At 40.4% G+C, this 24,544-nt stretch overlaps 1 protein-coding gene across 10 annotated transcripts; it reads right to left on the bottom strand.

Annotated features, from left to right (window-relative positions):
* Positions 1-24,544, bottom strand: ppfibp1b (PPFIA binding protein 1b). Of its 10 annotated transcripts, none has more exons than XM_085461497.1 (28): positions 24,332-24,544; positions 18,510-18,591; positions 16,925-17,130; positions 15,978-16,067; positions 14,956-15,069; positions 14,484-14,615; positions 13,664-13,756; positions 11,008-11,100; positions 10,221-10,338; positions 10,078-10,122; positions 8,608-8,669; positions 8,102-8,186; positions 7,626-7,825; positions 7,152-7,249; positions 6,267-6,327; positions 5,871-6,045; positions 5,415-5,447; positions 4,715-4,856; positions 4,505-4,636; positions 4,159-4,309; positions 3,918-4,029; positions 3,709-3,797; positions 2,438-2,560; positions 2,206-2,331; positions 1,931-2,119; positions 1,190-1,354; positions 1,030-1,095; positions 1-946 (listed from the first exon to the last, which is right to left on the bottom strand). In XM_085461497.1, exons 2-28 carry the CDS (start codon positions 18,571-18,573, stop codon positions 863-865), a joined length of 3,048 nt encoding a protein of 1,015 aa, XP_085317623.1. In that variant the 5' UTR covers positions 18,574-18,591; positions 24,332-24,544; the 3' UTR covers positions 1-862. The 10 variants fall into 10 exon arrangements, with proteins under 10 accessions (XP_085317623.1, XP_085317625.1, XP_085317627.1 ...); XM_085461499.1 differs by having other exon boundaries at positions 7,686-7,825; XM_085461501.1 differs by having other exon boundaries at positions 5,871-6,042; positions 7,686-7,825.

Below are 24,544 nucleotides of genomic sequence, written 5' to 3'. Positions count from 1 at the left end.
CATATTTAAATTACTTTATTGATTTATTAATTGCATAAGTGTACAAAAAGGACATCTTTTCAGGGAAGGTGGAGAGCTGCAGAGGGCATTATCGCTTTGAGAAAACCAGACGTTTCCTTGCAGCACAACATTTCCCCAGAAATAACTGCAGGTTTCCATTAAAAATCCTTTTTTGGTAAAAACAATGATGAGTTCTTATATGACTGTGTTGCAGTTTCAAAACATGCAGCGAGATTCTTGCTTTATACTGTATATGCACATTTGTAAATGTATAAGTGACAGAATAATATTTAAAGACTGTTCTCATTTCTTTAGCAGGGTTCAGTTGTGTAGAAAACATAGCAGCTGTTTGAGGGTTTTTTTCTTTATAACTTCAAAATGGAAACAGTCTCAACACATCACTTCTAGTCCAACTCTTTCTTCTAGCATTGCCACAGTCAAAAGGCAATTTAAAAGTCATATATTAAATCTATATAGGCATTTTCTAGATGTTTTTTATTTTTTGCTGGTTTTCACTTCAGTTAAAACAGGAAGGTACCCGAATAGAACACAGAAATAATATCTCCAGAAACCAGCTGGCAGGCAAACAGTGGTGTTATCCTACATGTTCCCTCTGACATCAGTCGGGAGTAATGAAGACTAAGTTCAGGAGTGAAAGTGGCCTCTGGACCGAAGGCTTCAACATTTAAAAATCAACTAGAAAGACACGACGCTAATACTTTTGGCTCTTCTTTGAATGTAACACTAAAAATGAGGAAAATGTGGGAGCATTCTTGTTTTTTTGTTGAGACGTGTGTGTGCAAGTGGAGAGGGTTGGCACAGAGTTTCATTCACAGCAGGATCAGGTCTGATGCTGACAGCCTCATGCGTTGGAGTCGTCGTCGGTTACGCTGGGGTTCGGAGAATTGGAGATCTCTTTGAAGAGTTCGTCGTCTTTCAGCATGCTCTGGTAAATGAGAGAAAAGCATTAAGTTTACTATCAGAAGCCGTGGAAACAATAATCAGTGAGTAATTGTTCCTGGTTCTCACCGTCAGATTCTGAATGCCCTCAGAGAAAGCACCAATCTGTCTCACGGTTCCCTCAGAGTCCTCCATCTGTGAGCAGAAAGCAATAGAGCACAAATTTAATATGACTTTTTTTTTTTTTAAATTAAGCAAATCATTAATGAATGCTGAAGAATATGCTCACCTGTTCTAGCCGGTCGAGGTCATCTTCATAGATTTGGAGCTCGAAGCCTTTTTGGAAGCTCCGACCCTTTGGCATCTCCACGTCCATCGGACACACATACTCCTCGTTCTCTTCCTGCTTTTTCTTCCTCAGACTGCCAAAATTACCGAATGATAGTTTCTTTGGCTGGTGTGAACCAGAGAGAGAGGACAGGTAAGTACTACATACATTCGCACAGGAACGCACACATACCAACCTCTGATTTAGAAAAAACACAAAAAGGTCATCATATTTGATCAGTGAGTTTTTGAGACCTCTGCATCATCAGTGTCATTTTTCCTCCTGGAATAAATTGCACAATAAAATTTTAAGTAATATGTTGCACAAAAATGCCAGATGGAGCAAAAAGGATACGAACTAAAAATCATATGCAAACTGATATAAACTGATATCACAAGATTTAAACAAAACAAACAAAAACTTTGTTGAATTTTCTGGCAATGATTTTATGGTTACAAGGTTTTGATGCCAGTTTTAGTGACTTAAAATTCCTTTAAATTAATGTGTAGGCACATTTAATTTCCATGAGAAACTAAACTTTAATATCACTTTGTCAAATCAAATCTCTCAACTTGTTACCCATTTAAAGAGAATACACAGGAAAAAGCATTTCCAACATATTTTCCTTGTAAGTACTCTGAGAAGTAATTGTAGTACTTGTAGTAAGAGAGGACGGTCTGTCTGTGGGAACTCGTGCTTTACCTTGACCTTAGTGGTTGCAGTAAGCAAAGTGTAGTCTGGGTTTTCGAGACACTCCTGTTTGAGCTGCTGGGCCTCTGAACCAATGAGCAGGTTGAAATGTGTGGCAAGGTGGCGCCGCAGCAGAGTCTTGTTGGGGGGGATGTTCAGCAGCAAAGCCATCGTCTCCACATTGAACCGTGGCTCCAGAACCTGAGCGGGAATTTGGTGTATTAGGAGCGGACACAACCCAGGACAGCGTCTGCTCTTCCAGGGAAATTAGCAACTAACTCTCTCACCATCAGGCCCCCATGGACGCCGCTGCCTCTCAGGTTGGGAGCATATTCAGCGAGATCCACAGACCTCAGCCACTCCATCACCCTGTGGTTGGTCCACTGGGAAATCTCTGCCGGTGAAATGTTGTTCTACAGACACAAAGTACAAACCACAAGCACAGTGTGTTCACACATACTCATAGCTATGTAAAGTCAGTGGGCCGAGCAGCAGAACAGGCTGTTAAAGCGAGCACACCTCGTCTGACGGCCGGCGACGGAGGCAGTTAGGCTCATAGTTGTTGAGTCGGAGGACTTGAATAGCTCTCTTGATGCTGAGGTGATGCAGAACGCTGCCCACCTTCAGGGAAAGCAGGTCATCCTGTTGGACAAAAAAAGATATCAGTGATTTGCTCTAAGATTGACTAAACTGTGATTGTTATCCTTAAAAACACAAGACATCAGAGCTTAAAGAGGATCAGAGAGCCAGTGCTGAAATACAAATACCTGAGAGGGTGAATCTGGGATTAGAGAGGAAACTTTATTTTTATCATGCCAGGTCACTTCTGACTGATACATCAGAGCTAACTCATGCTGCACATCTTACCTGTTCCTGTGAAACATTGTTTGAAATAACAGATCAGAGCTTTCTAAGAGCAGAGCATACCAACCAATCAGTTCTCTGGGAGAATAATTAAAATAGATGCCATGAAGTTCAGTTAACACACTGTAAAGGGGGTCTTACTGCCTTTCCCAGAGCACTGAGGCGCTATTTGCTGTAAATGTTCTTTACTTAAGGCCAAGGTTATGGAAGCTCCTCAAACCTCTGAGAAAATAACTGAAAATTGAGAAACTAACTTGAAATTTGAAGTTGTTAACTTGAATTTTTGACTTACCAATGGCAAAGATTACGCTTTTTTCAACACCAGGATTAAAGAGTGAGACTAAAAATGTGCCATAAGAAGAGGGTACATTTAAGAATGAGTATTAAAGCTTACTTACCTTGAGGGAGCACCATGAGGGCCAAGTGAGAAAATGCACAAACCAAACATTTTTAGTTTGCGTCTGCACTGTTCTTTTCAGAAGTTGACTACATTTTGTATGGACATTTTTCCTTTTCAAGCTTTTAATTATTTGGCTGTTAAATGTTGTGAAACGAGCTGTTGTTTGTGAACGTAAGGAGGGTTTAGTCCGCTGTGAGGCAAAACAGAAGAGTTGGAAGAGAAATTCTCTTGGTCTTTTTTTCCATAACGTGATATGAAAAGAAATGTATGTATGCAAAGAAGTATTGTTGCTATTGACCTCTCCATCCACTGGTGTAAGTGCTCAGGGTCTATGTAAAATAAATTAGACTTCTTTAATCCTCCTAATAAAAACATATTCCTGGTTTATTAAACTTGCTTTGTAGTGAGGCTTCCATCACCACTGGAGCTCTGTGCAGTAACACTAACATGAGGTGACACTAGAGTCATCAGCCCAGCTTATCCACAGGGTCTGTGAGGGGAGTGAATGTCTCCTATCGGCACTCACCACAGTCATGTAGTGCAGCATGCGACCGTCCACTCTTCCCTCATCAAACTGGGTCTTATACTGAGGCAGGCCGATGTCATCCAGCCATCCTGAGAAGAGGCAGAGAGAATTACATCAATTATTAACTCGAGTAGAACATCAAGTAAAACATCACAAACATAAAAAACTGACCAACCGACTCATATCTTCAACTAGCAGCTGGTACTTACTTGTCACCCAGTTGTAGTCCAGCTTTCCCTTATTGTCCTCCTCCTCTGAGCCGAGGGCCTGAAGAGCCAGCTGGAGCTTCTTTCTGTGCAGCGGGTGTTTGATGCCCAGCTCCTAAACGTTCCACAAGTTTGGATTAAACATACAACATTCCCCAGTTACTACACAGGAAGTTGAGGGCAGGAATACTTTGCTTTTCTTCCAGTGTTGGTAAACTTATTAAATTCTTCTGCTTCATCGCACCCTCTCCAGGTCCAGCTGCGAGGCCTGTAGCAGCGTCTGTCCAGAGGAGATCCACGCGCGAGCCATGTTTACATAAAGACCAAGACCCTGCTCCTGCAGCCAGTCGCACACCTGATCCTTCGGCCAGCGTGCAAAGGGAGCGTCTACGTCACTACACAAGAAAAGAGAAGAGTCAACAATGAAATAGGCATGCAGACACGCCCCTGTGGACGTAGATCAGTTGTAGTACATGCACTTGTTACATCTTTATTATTCAAACAAACACTACATTCACTGTACAACACAGATTCAAAACAAGGAAACCACATTGTGACTTTCATTATTCATGCTGAATGCACTGACTCACTTGTTGACCCTTTGAAGATCACGAGACCAACCCAGTCTGGGTCCTGCTGTGGCACGCACTCCTCCTCGCTTGAACTCACCCTCTGGTAGATTGTCATCCAAGTTAAATGTGGTAGACTGGCTCCTTTTTAACCTGAACAATAAGACATTAAAGTTAAATACTTAAAAAAAGAACACTCAGAGGGAGGATGTTTACAGGTTTTCTACTCACTTCCCAAAGAGCTTTTTTATTCCTTTGGATTTTTTTCTGCTTTCTGGAGTAGTGGGGAGCGTGTGTGTGCTGTCACTGTTATTCGACCTCTGTGGCAGCCCTGCCAGATCGAGATGGTCCGTACCCTGTCGTTCTGTTTCAGCTGTGCAAACAAATGCCAGCAGATCAGCATCAGCATCATGAGGATAAGGCAGACAGAGCTGCTGCACAGGGTCAGTGCAAAGAGCCAGAATACACTGAGACAGGCACATGAGGACTCCGGAGAGGTCACTGTGAGCAAAGCGATACGCTCTCTAGAATGGCATGCATGCAGACACTGTTCACTGGCTGAGAAAAGGATTGTTACTTTGTTTTAGATTTAGTTGGAAGGTCTTTGAGAGCCGTTTAAATTATTTTATCGAATAATCTGGATCTCAGCACAGCTTTGTGCTCGGGGAAAGCTTTAAAAGAAACAAAGGAGTGTAGGCAAAAACATGCAGGAACATGGCAAAATCTACGTACACTACAGCACACTCAACATACACAGGTACAGAAGTTTGTGCAACAAAGAACAGAGACAAAGTACTGGAGCTATTAAACTAAAAAAAGATGTCAGTGAAGTGAATGGATGAGATCAGAAATTGCAGACAGAAATATTCAGCAGTTTGCTTTCTCTGGACAACTAGTGCAACTCTACCGTGACTTGTGATCTATACTGTACCTAGCATAGGCGCACTCGCACTCCTGCTGCGGTCTTCATGTGTTACAAAGAGCACAACACACAGGACAGGGTCCAACAGAAAAGAACAAGAGGCCAGAAATTATGAGTGAAATAATAATGGGATTGGGGAGATGGGATGCAGATATACAAGTGTACAACACACACACACACACACACACACACACATACACACACACACACACACAAAAAAAAATATATAAAAAGCACATAGACAGGACGAAGGACAAACACCAGCCCAGAAACACAGTTCCATAATTAAACTGGGACCACAGCCTGTGGGCTGTAAATTATGGTCTTGGTCCATAGTGTACTCCATGGGTGTGTCTTGGGGGGGAGAAAAAATGTGAAGAAACTCTCACCATGTAGTGGGTTAAAAGCTGAACAAAGTACATTTCCACTAACTCCATGATCTCAAATCATTCCGTTTGCACTCACCAAGGCTTGGACTACTGGTCGTCTTCTTGCCTCCGCGGATCTTGAAGAAACCTTTTCCAAAAGACGACCGAGCCTTTCTCGAGCCAAAGGGATCGTCCTCTACGGTGGCAGGTAAGGTGGCTGAAGGATTTATGGGTGGCTTTTCACTGATGCTACCGATCTCCTCACTTGTCTTCTGAGAGTACAAAAACATTGCTTGTATACAGATTCTGTACTTCCATATACTAAATGCCAGAAAAACTAAAATGAAAGACAATTCAAATGTGAAAGGAAAAAAATGGGTAAGGCTGGAAAAAGCAGTTTGAGGTAAATTAGTGGGGGAGAAAAAAAAAAAAAAAAAATCACAATAGACAGAATCAGTCTTCAGTTTTTAGCCAACGTCATTTCTGCCCATACCTGCTCAGTTTTGCTCCCATCCAGGTGATCCTGAGTCACAGTCTTTGTGTTCTCTTGACTGCTGAAAGCACAACGCAAATCACTTTAAACATTATACTTTACTTAGCAGTGCGAGTCTACAGGACATTATTAACCACACGTAGATACTTCCCGACACACCATCTGCAGGAAATGGACAAAACATGTGTCAGGACTACAGCAGCATCTGTCAAGTGAATGGTTTAGTCGATCCTAATATGTTATGTCTTTATACTTCTGTACTAACAAGCATGCAAACATGCATTCACAATAAAATAAATAATACTAAGGAGATGACCAATCCTTAACAATAATCACACTCCTTTCTCCTTCCTTGAATGCACAATACCATGTCTTATACTTATTAAATGCTCCATTGTGTTCATTTTGCAGTGGAGTGTGACAGGAAATTAGATGAGAACAAGCACTCAGTGACACGTCAAACACGTGGTGCAACGCCACATGGACTGCCCCGGATCATTTAAATATATACGCACATTAAACAGCATGCTTCACTGCTCTTACCACAATTTACAGTGTAAATTTACACTTTATTTATAGCGTAAATTGCAGTGAGAGCTTCCAATACTCTGAGATTTTAATGTGAAAATATGTCATTCCTGGCAAGTTACAGCATTGTAATATAAATACAAGACACATGCAGGCAGAATGAGCACCATTTCACTGTGTTTGTCAGTGAAGAATATGAAAGAGATTCCACTAGGATTGGTGGTTTTCCATGTTTGGATTTGCTGTTTGTTTGGTTCTTTGGTGTCTAGTGTTCTCCGGTTATTTGTTTTTTAATTTGTAAATTAAAAATATTGTTAAAATAAAAACAAAGTCATGTATAACACATAAAATCTTTACCTTTCTGCATCTGCCGGTTCAGATTCTGACACTCTCTCTGGATCAGACGGGCTGGGTGAAGGCGAGGGCTCTTCACTTAGTCTACTGGGGCTTTCCATCTGAGTCAGGGTCAGAAAGACAAAAGAAGATTTAAATGCAATAAAACTGTGACTTAAAAACTCTACAGAGTCCCTGAGAACAGTCTAAATCTGCATACAGAGATCTGACAAAAGATGTTATTCAACTAATTGGTTGTCCAGCTCTTCAACACTCATTTCCAAAGGAGTGAAATTAATGTGAAGTTTTTGTGAGAGTGAGTGTTTTACTGAGCACTTTAGAGTTTAATGATATGTGAAGTCGCTCCAGGGGAGGAAAAACAGTAAAAGTAAAATTAAAAATATCTCATGTTCTCTGCTATTTAAATAGTGATACCATGGGTGCCAGTTTAGCTTAGTGGGTGAACAGGCAACCGCATGCCACATGACTGAGACGCACCGACCAAGTTTGAGACCGACCCGTGGCCCTTTGCAGCATCTCCTCTCCCTCTCCACAAACCTCATCTGGGCTTTTCCCTCTCAGTTGTTCAGCATCTGTGCCTTCTTGTTTTTCTGACTCCACAGACGGAGAGCTAGCTGGGACTGTGGTGCATCCATCACCAGAACTCTCAATGTGCTCATTATCATTTGTCTTTGTTTCTGTAATGGACCAAAATATAAAATCAAATTATTTAACACATGATCCTGTTTACAAGATGTAGGAAGTAGGTCAAAAGTTTTCACACACAAGACTATACAAACAACAAGGGGAAAAGGCAAGCAACCCAGGGATAGATGAAGGGTCTGTGTGGCAGCTAAAGCTTAAAATGCATTATTTTAGCACATCATTAATGTCAGTTTTTAAATCCTGTGAATCAAATTTTATGTAAATTTGTCAAAATACTTAAATTTTTAGATTGTAAGTCTGAGTCTAACCTTTCTTTCCCTGCACGGACATCACCATGTCTTGAACTTTCTTGTACCGCAGCAGTGACTGTTTCAGTTCTTCAATTTTACGATCCTGCAAAGGAAAAGGTAAAGAAAAAGAAAAATGAGGTCAGTTTTTCCCCCCCGGAGCAGCTTTGGGTAGCTGGGATGTGATACAAGGTGAATCCTAGTTCATAGGTGTCAAACTCTGTGGGCCAAACCAAATTTGGCCCACATTTGGCCCACGAAGCCATACCAAATTACTATTAGAGCTGGCTTACTGGTATTATACAGCTAATATATATATTGTTTAGTATTAAGCTTTGCTTGTTCCATATTCAGTTTTTCAGCAAAACTTGTTTGAGTCCGTAAGAAAAGATTCATTCTTATATCTGGAGGAAGATTTTTTTTTTTTCAATAAATATTAATGTTAGCCCGCGACTTTGTTCCAGTTTTGAATTTTGGCCCACTGTGTATTTGAGTTTGACACCCCTGTCCTAGTTGGTCACATGTACCTTTTCTTCATTTGCTGCCATCAAAGACTCCACTGCCTTCTTCATCCTCTGGACTTCCACATCTAGAGAGGGAGAAAAAGATTACTGAAAGAGTTCCTGGTGTGAAGTCTGAGGGTGTTAAAATGTGAGGATATGTAAAATTTAACATACAGGATGCAACATTACAGGCTGTCAGTCCAGCAACATCACGGCCACACTGCTTTTTAGAAACCAAACGTACACACAGTGTTGGTGTGAGCGGGTGTTTCACATGTTAACCTTTGCTCAAACATTTCCACTTTTCAACACACTGATACACACTCTGTTAGCGGTCCCTTTCAGTGCTTGTGTATTTTGGCATACCTCAGCCTTTTCTACCAGTTTCCCTTCTTTCTTCACAGCCACCCTTTCACCTAGAACATTTCTGATACTTCAGAAAACAGATGGATGAACAGAACTTTTTTTGTCCTCCACTTGTTCAGTTTCCTCATTTTTCTTTTTAAGTTCACACTGCAAATTATGCTTATATCTCTCAAACTGTTATTGTTGGCAGTGAAACAAAAGGCCAAAACTTTGAAATAAATCTACTCAAGGATGACTACAAAGAAAATCCTTCTTCTGGAGTGAACCTAATAGAAAAGCTGCAGAATGACCTCAAGAAACTCATTCATACTGAAACATTTTGAGAATCTGGCTGAGCAGAAGCAGTCCTAAGGATAAACTGTCAAAAAAAACCCATGCCTGTTAAACATTACACTGGTCTGGTCTACAGCTACAAATGTTTATTCAAGGTTACTTCTACCCAAAAAAAGTTTGACTAGTTATTAAACTCGGGGCCCTCGCTTATTTTTCCTCACCTGCACTGTAAATGTTTAAAAGGTATGCTCAAGACATGAAGGTAGCTTGTGTTTTTGCTTTAGTCAATAGGATTCTTAAAATGGACACTTGTAATTTGTACTTCAATATAGAGAATCATGGAGAGTGTGTGCTGTGCATGAAAAATGAAACTGTTCTATACAGATGAATGTAGAGTATAGTATATATAACTGATGGGAAAGTGGACATTTATTAAGACAGCTGTACATGAAAGATACTGAAAAGCACAACAGCAGGACAGGTTAGCAGGGTGCGCACACACACACACACACACAGGTTGCTGGTGAAGAGAGGTAGGTGATTAACGTTGGAAGACATGAGTCAGAAGGTGGAGTAAGCAGTCTGAATGGTCACAACAAACAGTTCATTCTTCATTCCTGCTAAAAAACACAAGGCAAACTGTTCTCGTTGCTGTTGTAGCCGGGCATTAAAAATCAGTGACAAGATTCGTGCCATTAAAAAAAAAAAGTTGAGATGTGGCGCGCTGTGGTCGGGTACTAGCACTGGAACTGGTTATAATGGACAAGCAGAGTTCAGATGGCTCATGCTCGTTCATGCAAATAGGGGTGGAGGTGAGTGCAATAATAAAATCACAGACATAAAAACCCCCCTTACGTTTTTCTTTCAGCCTCTTTCTAAGAGTTTCATCTGGATGAGAGACTAAACAGGACAAGAAATTATAAAGTAAAAACTTGCTCCAAATAAACATCAGGAATGCTGATCTTCAGCGAGGCGTGTGATCTGTCTGGTTTCCCCACCTCTGTCTGTGGGCTCTGCACCGTTCAAGCCGATGGCCTTGAAGCCCGTCTCGTCCTGCAGTCTCCTCATCTCTCCGTCTTTGCCTTCCAGCTGCCGCCTCAGTATGGCTAGCTCCTCCTGTTCACCAGGGGACAACAGTGAGAAGATTTTACCACCTCCCCCACTCCCAGTCCAAACAAACCACAATACAGGGGTTCACAGAGGATGACATGGCACACAGGCTGCAGGAGGGTAACGAGTATGAGGAGGGTGATAAGCACTGATCTCTGGAAGTGTTTGGATATTATTAAATATGCAAGCCATTTCCAAAAAGAAAACACCAACATGTTTAAATGACCAAAGCAGGAGTCAAGCACAGAGATATATCTTGTACATGTTATAATAGAGTGGATTAAAAAAAAAAGGAAATGAGTGGGACAATTGTAGAGAGGGACAGGAAAGAAGAACTCTGCCAACTCAACAAAAGCCCAGAATTAAAGCATACTTGTGGTTTAAAAATTAGCATTTGCTAAAATTGGTGCCTAGTAAATGCAGACTTAAGGAAGTGGTGTTTCTGATTGCACTTGACTTAACCATGCATTATAGCAAAATGCAGTGATGCGTGGTTAAGTAAATTATTTGCAAAAATACATACATTTTTGAGCGTGAAAACAGAATCTAACCAGATTTAATCGTTTTATGCCTCAAAAATTAAAAAAGAAGAAGAAGAAGAAGAGGTGCCAAAGGGAGAGGTCAAAAAACCATAATCATACAGCAAGCACAACAGTCATCCTGGGAAAAGCCGACCTTCATCGCCTGGAGTTTGTGCTCTTTCCTCTGTTTCTCATACTGCATCTGGCCCATTTTGATTTTCAGGCTAGAAAGCTTGGCCATTAGTAACTAGCAGTAAAGAGACAAGCCACGGAAAGAAGAAGAAAACAGAAATGGGAAGGAGAGAAGATAAAAAGAGATCAAGAAATGTTGAATATCTAAATTTCCAGGAAAATGACCACTAAAGCAGATTAAAAGTAGGCGCCGCAACAAACAACAAAACCCCCAAACAACACGCAGTTACTACATGCAGTTCAAGAAGCATAAGATAGAAAACATCCAAAGCAATCATCTGGAAAATTCTAGTAAGCAGAGTCACTCCTTCACCTTTTCTAACTTCAGCATATAAAAGGGTGGTGGCAGTCTGATAGTCAGCTGGCCTTCACCTAGTTTAGTTTAGCTTTTTGTGTTCTTGGTTAACTTCTCTTTTCAAACTGTAAAACAAACAATTTTCTTGTCTGTGTTGTAACAATTAAGGGTCCATTTGATATTTGAACTTGTTTCATTTTGCAACCAAAACCTAAATTCACAGCCTTCAAACAGCCACGAGAATCTCTGAATGAGAAGGAAAAAAAATCCTAAAAAACATGAAGAAATCTCAGATGTTGTTAATGGAATTGGATTAAGAAGCAAAAGGGTGACAAACTCTTTGTGACCAGGAGAGAGGGGAAAAAAACCAAACAAAAAACAAAAACATGGTGGTTAGTAACCCCCCAGCCTCTGACTGACCACCTTCAAAGCAATTGCATCAGTTACCTGGCAGAAGGCAACTATACTCCAAATAACTGCAGTCCTTCTCAGACAATTTGGTAAAGGTTTGTCAATATGTCATCTAATTCATAACACCCCATTACACTGCAATCAATCAGAGTCACTGTTCCAGTGAGTGCAAATCATCTACGATGAGCCTTTTTGCAATAGAGGACTCAAGTCAATGGTTGCATTGTGGTTATATCCCACATAAAAAGGAAGGCTGCTGACCACCAATGTCATTTTGAAGAAGCTAAATCACCATCCTGCAGCAGTGTGGCACCATTTGTGGAGGAACTATGAAATTTCTGTTTCAAATTTATGATGTTCTGGCTGGACCCTGAATATAAATAAATTTTTTGATGTAAAATTCTGTGTACGTAGACAGCAACAGATTGGCCACATATGTCAACAGATTTGCAATTTTTGCAGATTAATCACAAACACATTGCAAGTACAAAACAATTTCAAAAAGTCAGAACTCCTATGGACAGAAAGTCCATAGGAGGTGTAGAAGTGGCAGAAGCTTTTCGCTTCAGTGGTCTCAGAATCTCCTCTCTGCTTTTCAAAGATGATGTGATTAAGCTGGCTTTATCAGATGATGGCCTCCAGCTCACACTAGAGCAGTTTGGAGCAGAGTGTGAAGCAGTGGGAATGAGAAGCAGCACTTCCAAATCTGAGGCCATTGTCCTCAGGCGGAAAAGGGTGGAATGCCCACTCCGGGTCAGGGATGAATTCCTGCCCCAAAGGGGGAGTTTAAGTATCTCGGGGTCTTGTTCACGAGGAAGGAGAGAATTGAGTGGGAGATCGACAGATAGATTGGTGCTCTGGGTGCAGTGACACGGATGCTGTGCGGGTCCATCGTGGTGAAGAGAGAGCTGAGCATGAATGTAAAGCTCTCAATTTACCTATGGTCACAAGCTTTGGGTAGTGACTGAAAGAACGAGATCGCAGATACAAGGGGCAGAAAAATTAGCTTTTACTGAGTGGCTGGCCTCTTCTTAGAGATAAGGTGAGGAGTTCAGCCATCCGGGAGACACTTAGATTAGAGCCGCTGCTCCTCCATGTTGAAAGGAGCCAGTTGAGGTGGCTTGGGCATCTTACTAGGATCTCTCTTGGGCGCCTCCTGGGTGAGCCATCCGCCACCTGGAGGAGGTCCCAGGGCAGATGCAGGACATGCTGGAGACATATCTCTCAGCTGGCCTGGCAACACCTTGGTATTTCCCTGAAAAGGCTGGAGGAGTTAGCCAGGGAGAGGGAGGTCTGGGCTTCTCTGCTTAGGCTGCTGCTCCAATAGTGTAACAGAGCCCCGGATAAACGAAAGAAAACATATAGATGGATGAATAGATTGCATTCAGTTTCCCCCCCTCCCCTTCAGATTTTACACAGCATCTGAACTTTTTAGGAATTGGGGTTGTAAATGCCAACTCAACCTCATTTCAATTTAAAACCGACACTGTATTATCACCATTTTGATCCATCAAAGCCGCTCTGCAAATGCCAACTGACTGTGACTGATTACAGTCCTCGTCCACATCTGCAAAGGAACCATTTCCAAGGCAACAAGATCCCAAGCTCATTGTATAGTTGCAAAAATTCTGGCTGTGCTGTGGTCTCAAACCACTGCTTTCCCTACTGTGACTACAGCATAATACTATACAAATAGCAGCTGAAATGGTTGCATGAATAACTTTATCCAGGTAACAAGAGATGTACAGATATTATATATTTTTTAAAGGGCATAAAAGAACAAAAGAACAGCCGTTAAGTATTGACTTTAAACAGAATGGTGGATTTTGGCTGTTTAAAAAAAAAAGAAAAAAGGGTAAAACTAGTCTTTAAGATACATAAACAGCCAGTAAAGTGCTCTGGGATGACTCACCTTAGTGGATTTAAGTTTCTTTTCATACTGTAGTTTTTCAGTCTCCAGTTCAGTCAGTCTGTACCGCAGCTCATTAATTTCAAGAATCAAATCCTGACAAAAGGGAAAAAAAAAAAAAAAAAAAAAAAGAACAGGTCACACCTTAAATACTGAAGGATAATTTTTGTCCTCTAGATAAAATTTTAACTCTAAGATTCCAAAATGAAATTTAAGTGAATAATTTTAACATCTCATTAACTGCTCCCATCTTGCAAATGTGACTTGTATCAGCACAAAGTTCTATAAAGTGACTACAAATGCATTTGAAAGCAGCAAATCAGTGCTTCCAAGCAGCAGCAGTGATAAAATGAGAGGAAGCTGCTTGTAGAAAAGAAGTGATTTATGTGCTGTGAGGCGGAACACAGACAGCAGCTTTTTGTTCCAGCGGGGTGGAAGAGATGGCCGCGCTGCTACAACAAGACCATGACGTGTTTGAAAGCTTTCCAGACATTCTGCTCAGTCTATCTGGGAAGCAGAGACCTTCCCATCTCTAGTAAACAAATGACTGACAACATCTTTATAAAAATCTTGTCTAATAAAGTAACAAAAAAAAAATCCAATTAATATTACAATAATGTGGGTATACCGTCAATGGCTAGTTTAGCAAACACTAACAACAAGAAATAAAAATGACTTTGAGACTGATAATAAGACGGGATCCTCTCTCCCCCAGGTTTAAGACAAAATAAATGAGTGTTTCATTATTGTTGAGTCTGTGTGTGTCTGTGTGCGTTAAGTGAGATAGAAAAGAAACATTCAGAAACAAAGAGGATTAGTTCACCTCACTGTCCCTAAATCCGTCATCAAAGTCAAGCCTCTCGTTTTTCATACTGTTGAGTTTCAGCTTAAGGTTGGACACTTCAGACATAAGCTCAAGCTTCTGAGTCTCCAGAGCAGTTCTACACAGAAGCTCCTGTAATAGCAAACAAACAATCTGTGTAAACAACACTGGTAGTACAGGCATTATTGTGTAAAAGTGGAGACACAAAAAAGTCATCTGCAAAACCTCAATGATTAACAGTTTTAACAAGACGCCCCTGTTACACCCACTTATAAACTTAGCACAGCAGTGCACACAGTAGATGTTTACTTGACAGGAGGGCGTGAACTCAGCTCTTCCAGTTGAGAGTCAGTACCACCCAAACACATCTGCACCATATGTCCATTTGCACCTTTCACTACTGGGGGGCTTTGGTTTGGGAATAGCCTTCCCGTCCTCAGAGTGTAAGACAAACACACAAACACACACAGACCTGTTGCAGCATCTCCTCTGTGGCGTTGAGCTTCTCCCTGTGCTCATCCAAACACAAGTCCAGATCACGAATCTTCTCCCCCTGAGCCTCAACCTGGTCTGTCAGTACACTCACCTGCATGAACACAAGGTAACACATTTTAGAAAGGACAGCAAAGCCTGATATTAAACAAACCAAGGGCCAAGTTATTAAAGAACATGATGAGCCAAAGTTATCCGTTCCACTCTTTGTACTATTATAGATTTTTAAGAGTTTTAAGTCAGAAGAGAAATCTCTCTTAGTGCGTCAGGGGTGGCGGCAGCTGTAGAATCATGCAATCAACATATACAGATACCCTGCTCCTAAAAACATTGAGGGCGAGAACTAAACAAATCTGATCACAGTTCAAGTGCAATAAAACTTTTGCATGTGGGGCACAAACACAAGCAAGCTTTGAAACCTCCAGTTAGGTTTTACAATGTTTCAGTTCCTTTCCAGATCCTGGAGAGTCCACCCGTAGCTGGATAAATTATACAAACACTGACTAATAATTACATTAGTAACCATTTGCCACCCCAGGGAAATTCATTAAAAATCAACAAACAAAAATGAATTCAATAATAAAACATTATGTGAACTATTATTCAGAAATTCACAGTTTCTTGAAGTTTTCAGAGCTGCAGCAGATTTATTGAGTTTGTTAAGGACGTCAGGCTGTGCTCCATTTTCACCTTTTAACTCTGTGTTGGTTTAAGTATTTTCTTAAGTAAAACAATATTTATCAGTAAGTGTTTTTTGTGTGTCAAACCCCTGACCTAATTTTTAGAGCTTCAAGCATTCTTTCAATGCTTGATGTTGCTAGGTTACAAAAATGATTTCTCCCCCGCCATTGTTTACAGTGTTGATAACACAAGTCCTGCCCCTTCTTGTTTTTGACTGGTCGATGAGAGGGACAAGTAACATTGATGAGCTTCACAGGAGTTTTACAGAAAATAGACGGTGGAGGAGATGGTAAAATTATGGAATTACTGCTAGGCAGGTACCTGAAGCACAAGAGACTCCTTATCACTCTCTAGTCGTGAAAGCCTCTCCTGGTAATGGTCACCTCCACCCAATGAAATGTGTCCGTTAGACTGGGGAGAGAAAAATAAATTATTAGAAGAACTCTACTGAGCCATTTGCAAGGGTATGATAATGTATTCCTACGCTTTAAAGACAAAACCTCAAGTCTTTGATGTCTACTAATGTTCTCAGCTGAAATTCAAAGTGCCTGAGCAGCTACACCACTTCACCCAGCACAAATAAAACCTTACATGGTTGAAATGGAGAGCTCACATTCAGACTGCTGTACACAGAGTGGGTTACAGCATTACATAAAAACTCTCACTGGCCTGCAGCCAGTCACTGCTCTGATTCCCAAGAAGTCTGTGCGTTTCTTGCTGCATGCACATCAACTGTGACACCAACACAGCTAATCCATCTTGGATTCCATGGGAACTCAGCAGAACAGGACAATTGTTCTGCGTTTTTTCGCTTAGCAAACAAGCCATTTGTGGACTTGGATACAAGACTGTTTGGCCACACTGTTCTGTATTAATACAGCTTTAATTTGGCACACGCAACAATCAGAATCAAACCAGCTGTGCTACAGTTTGTTTGAAGGACTTCATGCCCAGCCATCACAGGAGAAACTCCTTCCATGATTTTTTTTTATTATTAGTCCTTTATTTATCCAAGTAAAAAAATCTCATTGAGATTAAAAATCTCATTTCCAAGCGAGACCTGGCAAGATTACACAACTTGCACTGATTTCAAAAACAGAAAATGCAACACGAGCGCTACAACGGTTTACCCTGAGGCTACACTTTTCTGGATGGCAGAAGAGCAAAAAGTGGTCTGTTTGCTTCAATTTCTAAAGACCTGCTAATAAACTTTATCTCTTTCCATGAATCCAACTGATATTTCTAACATCCACAAGTAAGGGTCTTACCATGTGACCGTGGAGCCACTCAACAAGGCTGTCAGCTGTGGAGTCGGGGATCTGGCATCGTAGACTCTCCCTTTCCTCCGAGTCCATCAACTCTAGGACACTTCTTAGGTCTTCCAAAAGGTGAAGCGCTCGCAAACTACCCATAAAAGGTGACGTAGGCGACTGGCAGTCAAACAAACCATTGGAGTAGTCTATAGCTTTGGAACCTGAGACAAAAGAATCACAACAGGAATAAATATGAGGATAAAATTAGTCCAGAGACAGACTGCAGTGTCATCTTATGCTGCATGTGATGTTTGTTGACAAGCTTTAGTGAGTAAAAGTTCTCATCTGCTAGATTACAGAGGACATCAATCATTTTGTGGCTCAGGCACTAACAGTAATTGAAGAGCACAATATAATTTTCCAAAATGTTGGGATGCTGTGTAAAATGTAATCACATTATTTAAAGCCAACACTGAATACACAATTTATAAAAAATGCTGAAACGGAATAACTGTCAAAGTGTATGTTTAAAAAAAAAAAGTTATTTCATAAAGGTTGGAACAGGCATGTTTACCACTGTGTTGCATCACCTCTTTTTCTAGCAACATTTTAAGCCTTCTGATGAGGACAAAAGGCTGGCAAAGTCACAAATGTTCCATCCTTACAACAGGTTGGGCTCTCTTTGACAGATTTTCTGGACCCTCCTTATAGACCTTTGCTACTTTAATTAAAGTAGAATCTGGTTTGGCATAATCTTGCTAACATAATCAAAGATCTTAAAGACATTGTCTGGATGGCAGAATACATTACAATTAAGCTGCAGCATCAATAGCACCTTTACAGAATTGCATGTTACCCATGTCACAAGCACTAATACACCCCATCACATCAATACTGATTGATCAGACTAAAGAACTTTTTTTTTTCTCTCGACTTTTCACCAGTTCATGTCAAATGATGTCATGCCAAGTCATTTGTGTTAAATTAGTGATAACATGAATGACTTCCTGAGATTTGTTTTTATTCAGAATTTAGACAGTGACACCACCTTTTGGAAATACAGTTGTGCACACTATAGGTATCACATTTCTAAAAATTATAACACCGCACTATCTGGGCATAGACCCACTGCGGGGGGAAGGGATATGGAGAGAAATGTAATGCATATAGGTGACTGGATGAGATTTATATAGGTAAAAAATAAATAAATAAAAAAGGACCCCCCCCCCCAAAAAAAAAAAAAAGTTTAATGATGCTATCAGATTGACCTTTTTCACTTGGATTCTTTTATTGTTAAATACGTGGGGTGGGGCATTAACTTTTCCCAGCTTTTAAAAGGGGTAGAAAAAGTTTAAGAACCACTGGTTTAGAGTTACACAGACTCAAAGTGCAAAGAATAAAGGCTAGATAGAGCACAAGATATCACATGACAGCTTGAATGTCAGCTGTGCAACAAGCCATAACAAGACACCAGATAAGGGCTTATCAATGTTGACTCAACCTGGAAGACCCGCAGAGACTTTTGTTGCTTTAGGCTTTCACGAGTACTAAAAGTCATGGTAAAATATTGCGCTGATGCTTTTTAATGGGAGAGGTTTACCTGCTATAATTCCATCCATCTGCTCAAGAGCAGCAGCCAACATGTCGCTGGCATCAGACATCATCTTCAGTCACTGACAAACCTATAAAGACCAATAAAACCAGTTTAAAGGGTTAGCCCCAAAACACAGTAAATGTTTTAAAACTATTTTTTAAACTACAGTTCAGTTCACATTTCAACTTACAGGTTACAGATTTTTTTATTTTTTCAAACATGCCTGCTCATGAACATAAAAGAAACTTATTGTTATGCATTTCCAGTTCACTGTTGAACAGGATGATTTTTTTTAAATGTTACAGCTTTAACCAGGCATACATTTTTAAAAACTTGTTTAAGCCACAAAAAACAAAACGAAACAAAATAAAATTTCCTGATTAGCAGAGGCAAATCAAAATTGTGAGATACCCAGTTGGGATAATGATTACAAATTGTGACTTATGGATGGCAGCAAAGTGGCAGAAACTTAGCGCACTGTGGTGCTGGAAGATAAAAATTGTGTTTTGCTAAGAATTTTGATCTGATGTTATGCATATTTTGATATGCCAGTTGTTTCTGTCACAGCTAACCACATTCATTTTTCACAACTTAAAAAAAAAAAAATAAATGAAAATTTTTTATTTTTTTTAAACTGCAGCCAAATCACTTTTACACATGCGTTGTGTTATGAGGAGGCGGCTAAATCTGATAACACACTGCCTGCTTGGATCAAGGCCTTCTCTGGTTTTTTTAAGAAGTAATTTTGTGTATCATTAAACATTAATTCAGCTGCAATACTGTTGGGTTTCTTTGAGCCATGAGTTTCGAGTCTTTAACAGCTGGTAAAACAACATAATTCTGAGTAGGGTTTGACTGTATAAAAATAAGTCAGTTTTTGCATGGTTATATGATAGCAAGGCATCTCTGGCAGCTTAAAAAAACAAGACTAAAAACAAACAAAATCAGGTGATTTGTTGAGTTTCTTTAACTTCCTGTTGTTTAACTCTGTGCTGAAGAGTTCTCATGTATATTTTCTAAAACTAATGAATGCCACACATAATATTAAATTAAACCAATATCTAAAACACTGGTGTTCTGAATGTCCTATCAAGAGGACAGTGGGAACTTTGTTTGGATTGAAATAAAGATGCATTTTCGTGTCCCAGTCTTGGAGATTTGCCCAAATAACACAGCAGTCCCTTTCTCCTCTGATGTTCGAAAGACCCTGCTGTATATTTGTACATGTTTAAGCATGCAAATAGAGATGTTCATGTGCACACAAACATCCACTGACACCTCTTCCTTTATTCAGCTACCTTCAATCCTGGGAGTGCCCAGCACTGGGACGTTCCACCAGTTTCAGACTTTATGGAAACCACCCACAGACTGAGCACTGTTATTTAAGCATTTCTGTGGTCACAGTTTCCATTATGTGTAAAAGAAGCATGTACTAAAACACAAGACTCGACACAACACACAGCAGACTGAGAGGAGATGAGCACCCAGCATGCCACTGGTCCACAGTAAAGTGCTGGGTGGTTTCCAACAGTAAAATCCTGAGTGTGTAAAAATGCTTCTCTCAGTAACAACAGTAGCTGCTTACTACACATTTTGCAAAAGACCTGACATTTAGAAAAGGCAGGGCAGAATTCGAGCATTTTACAATGTTTCCATGGAAGGACGAGGGCTGGTATACAAATATTTCTGCACATATATCCATAAATATTTCATGCCTGTGTGTGTAGACACTCCTAAAAAGCAATTGCAACCCCTTTAGGAACCCTGCAAGGGATGACCTTTGAATGGTTGTCAGCTAAAATCTAAACTAAACTGACTAATTGATTAATTATACAAATCATGCTAGTTTATATAAGAATTTGGTTTGCTAATAAGCAGCACAAATTCAAAAGTCAATATAATTTAGAAGCTATAACTAAGAAACAGTTGCCATAATATCAGCTACAGTAGTGTGCAGGGGTACTAATGTACATTTATTTTAATTACACTCTCTTGTTAACACAATTATAACATCAGAGCCATCTTTGGATCCTTGGTTAACATCCTTGCAAGCTTTGTTTCGGCTGCTGTTCATAGCAGTGCATGGTTAAGCTGCTCAATTAACACTTTGACAAAGTTGGATTTCACTCACTTTGCTTTTGCAGGCAGAAAAGCAGTTTAGAAATTAATAAATTAGAACAGCTTTTCAATATTTTAGTCATTAAAAACAGAAAAGTAAAATCTCAGATGTTAAGAGTCTGCTGATAATGTGAATGCTGTTAGCATCATGATGTGAAACCGGAAACAATGGGACAACATCTGCCCATATCTACTGCCAGTGCCGAGTGCTCCCTTAACAGTTTCTGACGCTTGAATCCTCATCTCAGGGATATGATAACCAACAAAGGATTGAGTGGACTGATGAACATCTATCATTCAGCTGATGCCAGTTTACAAAGAGTTCTGCGAAGAGCCAATAAAAATTACCTGCAAACTGGTGGTAAAAAAATGAATAAAAAAATAAAGTTATTGTCTAATCTGACTGTTTGTGTACTGCAGCAGCTTGGCTCGCTCTTTGAGCTTGTTTTTATGAAGTTCTCTGGGCTAAAGCAAATATAGATGAAATTATTTTATTATACGGAAATGTTTACCTGGCTGCTGGTCTGCTGTTTGATTCCAGGCTCATTACAGTTTTATGGGCATGTGTGCTATTGGTGAGGTTTGTGCAACTTGAGAAAAGAAAAAGGACATCCTGCCAGCACTGCTTGAAATGCATAAACTACAAACAGATTGAGGGAAGGCTTTTATTGAGGCGATATCTCAGCATTTCACAGCAGCCAGCACAGAGTTTGGATCATGATGAGACAAAACTGGAATCCAGACCTGCAGGGCATCCCCTTCAAAAGCCTGAGTCAGCTTTTCTATCACAGCAGAAAAGCAAATATGGGTTAGCACATGGCCTTTAGCAAACATACTTCAAACAGCAGCTCAAGACCAGACATGCTGCTCTGAAACCTGCTAATAAGTGCAAACAGCCTTCTGAGCACTTCCACAGCTTCATCCTGGATGTAGGATGGACACAGCAAAAAGAATTCCTAATTACAGGGACATGCACTCTTTCCTCAAGTCCCAGGAAGCCTCCATGTTGCTTTAGTTATGTGTAAACATAAGATGGTTGTCTAGAAAGCAGCCAAGGTAACAGTCTGTCCCGTTTTTTTTTAAAGCTCTGGGACAAGTGATTGTTTTGAATTACAAAATAAGTGTTCATTAAATGTCATAATTTTCCACATTTGAAAGAGACAGGTACATATTATATATGACAAACTGTAACAAAGCCTTATAAACCTAGATTTATAAGGCACTTTTCCTTTATGATGCATGTTAAGCATCTGTCCAAGACTGCCATCAAAGGAGACATCTCAAAATTCCCAATGAGCAAGCATCGCTCTCAAACAGAGTCCCTCTGTCTGCCTGTCTATAAGCACCACTTACACCAGCCATAAGACAAAACAGAGAGCTCTATTGTTCATCATAGTGGTTTGTTTTGACTGAGCTGCATAAGCACACAAAGGCTGGGAGGGAGGGGAAAAAAAAAAAACGGCATTGCAATGCTACAGTTGACACCTGCCTGCATACTCTTTTCAGACTAAAAAGAGCCTCAAAAATAAACTGAAAGAACATGCAAAAGCAGCTTTGCCCCTTGGTGAAATCAGCCATGTAATTCACAGAGACATGCAGAGAACAATGAATACAGGAGGGAGAGTGGACCACTATAATTGCTTTTCAAATCCTGCAGCTCAGGTCCCTTTAGGCAACATAAACCTACTTCACTGGGTGCTCCCCTAAGAGCTCCAGTACTCGTGGTATAGAAAGAAAATAAAGAATATCTTAATTCCTGAGTTACACGTGACCAGCGAACTATGCTTCAGCACATGCAGCGGCAGCACACAACAAAACAGAAGCCTCTGGCTCATTTTCTTTCACAGATAGTTGCATGTGCCTGTAAAAACTGATAGCAGTCTGTACTGAGATGAATAGCTGTCATGTTAGAAAAGACTAGAAAAGACAAACCAGGCCAAAAATCACACCACAGTTTGTTTCACTTAGTCTGTTTTTATCCAAGTTACGTGGCAATTTCCGTGGACATGACAGCGTAGGCCCACATAATAACACTTTATATGTTTTGACTCATGCAGGCCTTGACTCATTCTTCACCTTTACACAGTTTTTCTATGACAAAAGCCAAACTCCTTTTCTACCACAGACAGAAAACAGTATATTTAGCACAAAATAAGGAATCAACTCACTGCTTTTAATTTAGAAATCAGAAGAGTATCTAAGATATTTATCATACACAAGAGGCAAAAGAAATTCCCAATGTTTTTCCTGAATAAAAGTGGGGTTTTATTGATGTTGCTTTACTTAGCCATAGGCAGTAAACTCCTGTGCATGCAGGGATTTGGTGTATGTGTGGACACATTTAGAGTATTCATCAGCTACCTGCAGGAATAACCTGCAGCTATTTCCAACATGGCTGAATACCTGGATGCCTGTCTTTACTTTTATACCTCCCGGCAAGAGGTTTGAAAAGGGGACAGGGAATTTTCCTCCATCTTTAGACTGGCTGGAAATAAAATCATGAAAAACCTTAATGGTATTCAAGCAATTAGTGATGTAGCAATGTAAACACAGCTTCCAAAAGGTGGAAATGTAGTTTTTAGGATAAAGTGTTTCATGTGAGAAGGGCTTCCAAGAGCGTTTCCTGCCTGCATGTATGTGCACAGTCGTGGCAGAAGTTCATTTGTGTTGGATGGAATCACACATTCTTTTCGTATTACTCACAAATGCACAACTTGTGTCTTAACTTGACTAAGAAGTCCTTCATCTTCATGCACATGCAATGAAATGCAACACTGAATAATATACATGCCATACAGAAGATTGGTTATGCTGCTGCGAACAACAGTAGGCTTGTTTTTTGGGGAATTTTCCTTAATATAAACTCCTTGCATTTCCTTTTTTGGCTGCAATGCGGTGAAGACAGGAAGATGCTGAAAAGTGACCCCTGGGAGTGTGTGAATAACAAAGAGCGAAGACCTAAACTGCTTTCAATTAGCATTAAAAAGGGGATTAAGTTAGTAAATCAATGAATTCAAGGAAAAGCACCCAAAATTACTGTTGGCAACATCTGGTTTCCAGACAAGTGTGCTGCTTTCAAGAGCTTTTTTAAAGAAACAAAAAGGCCAAACTATAACACAACAACTGATTAAGTTTTACGTCTCTTAGAGGAACTCCAGAAAGTCTACTTCACATTCGGGGGCAGTTCACGATCACTACTAAAGCTAAATCCCACTAATTCAGCACCTAGGGCAAGGCAAATGAAGCCAAATGAATGTTACTTTAGATACAGATAAAAACACAGAGGGGGAACGAGGGTAAGAGCAGCCTCAGGCGATGGAAAACAATGGCACAGTGCAGAGATTAGATATGTGGCAGGTCATAAACAGACTTCTTCCAGTTAGCTTCTGTTACATATTTAACGTAAAGCTGAAACATTAACGTTTTGTCTACAGTCGGGTATTTAGGACACTTTGCGTCATTCGTTTCTTACAGTGTTAACGAGTCAGATTTCACTAACACGAGTCAGATTTCACTAACCAGACAAAACCTAACAGCTCGGGGACCTGCTGGTTATAAAAAGTTAGAAAAGTGACCATAAAACAGTAGCTTTGTGAGCCATGCGCGCGCATCTGCGCGAGCCTCAACGGCGGCAGCTTGTTCGGACTAAACGGTAACTTTAGCAGACTACAACAATAAATCACAGCTGTAGCCTCAAGAAGGACGCGTACCCAAACTCTTCTCGAAGAATTTCAGCGCTTCCGTAGTTTCGTCTTCTCGTTTTTTCTGAGAAAAATCCACAAAAGTTGTGTTCTGAACTTCTCCGTGCCCACCAGTACGACCCTGCCGTCCGTGCACATCGCTACGCCATGATGTCGAAGTGACAGGGTCGCTGAAAAACTTTGCATGTCATGGCTGAAAAATCCCACCCCTGCTACAGGCTT

Source organism: Copadichromis virginalis, linkage group LG7, assembly GCF_057382275.1.
Source record: "Copadichromis virginalis isolate Kocher_CV1m ecotype Utaka linkage group LG7, C_Virginalis_male_GT1.1, whole genome shotgun sequence".
In the NCBI taxonomy this organism is placed as follows: Eukaryota; Metazoa; Chordata; class Actinopteri; order Cichliformes; family Cichlidae; genus Copadichromis; species Copadichromis virginalis.
This window is presented reverse-complemented; position numbering and strand designations above follow the sequence as displayed.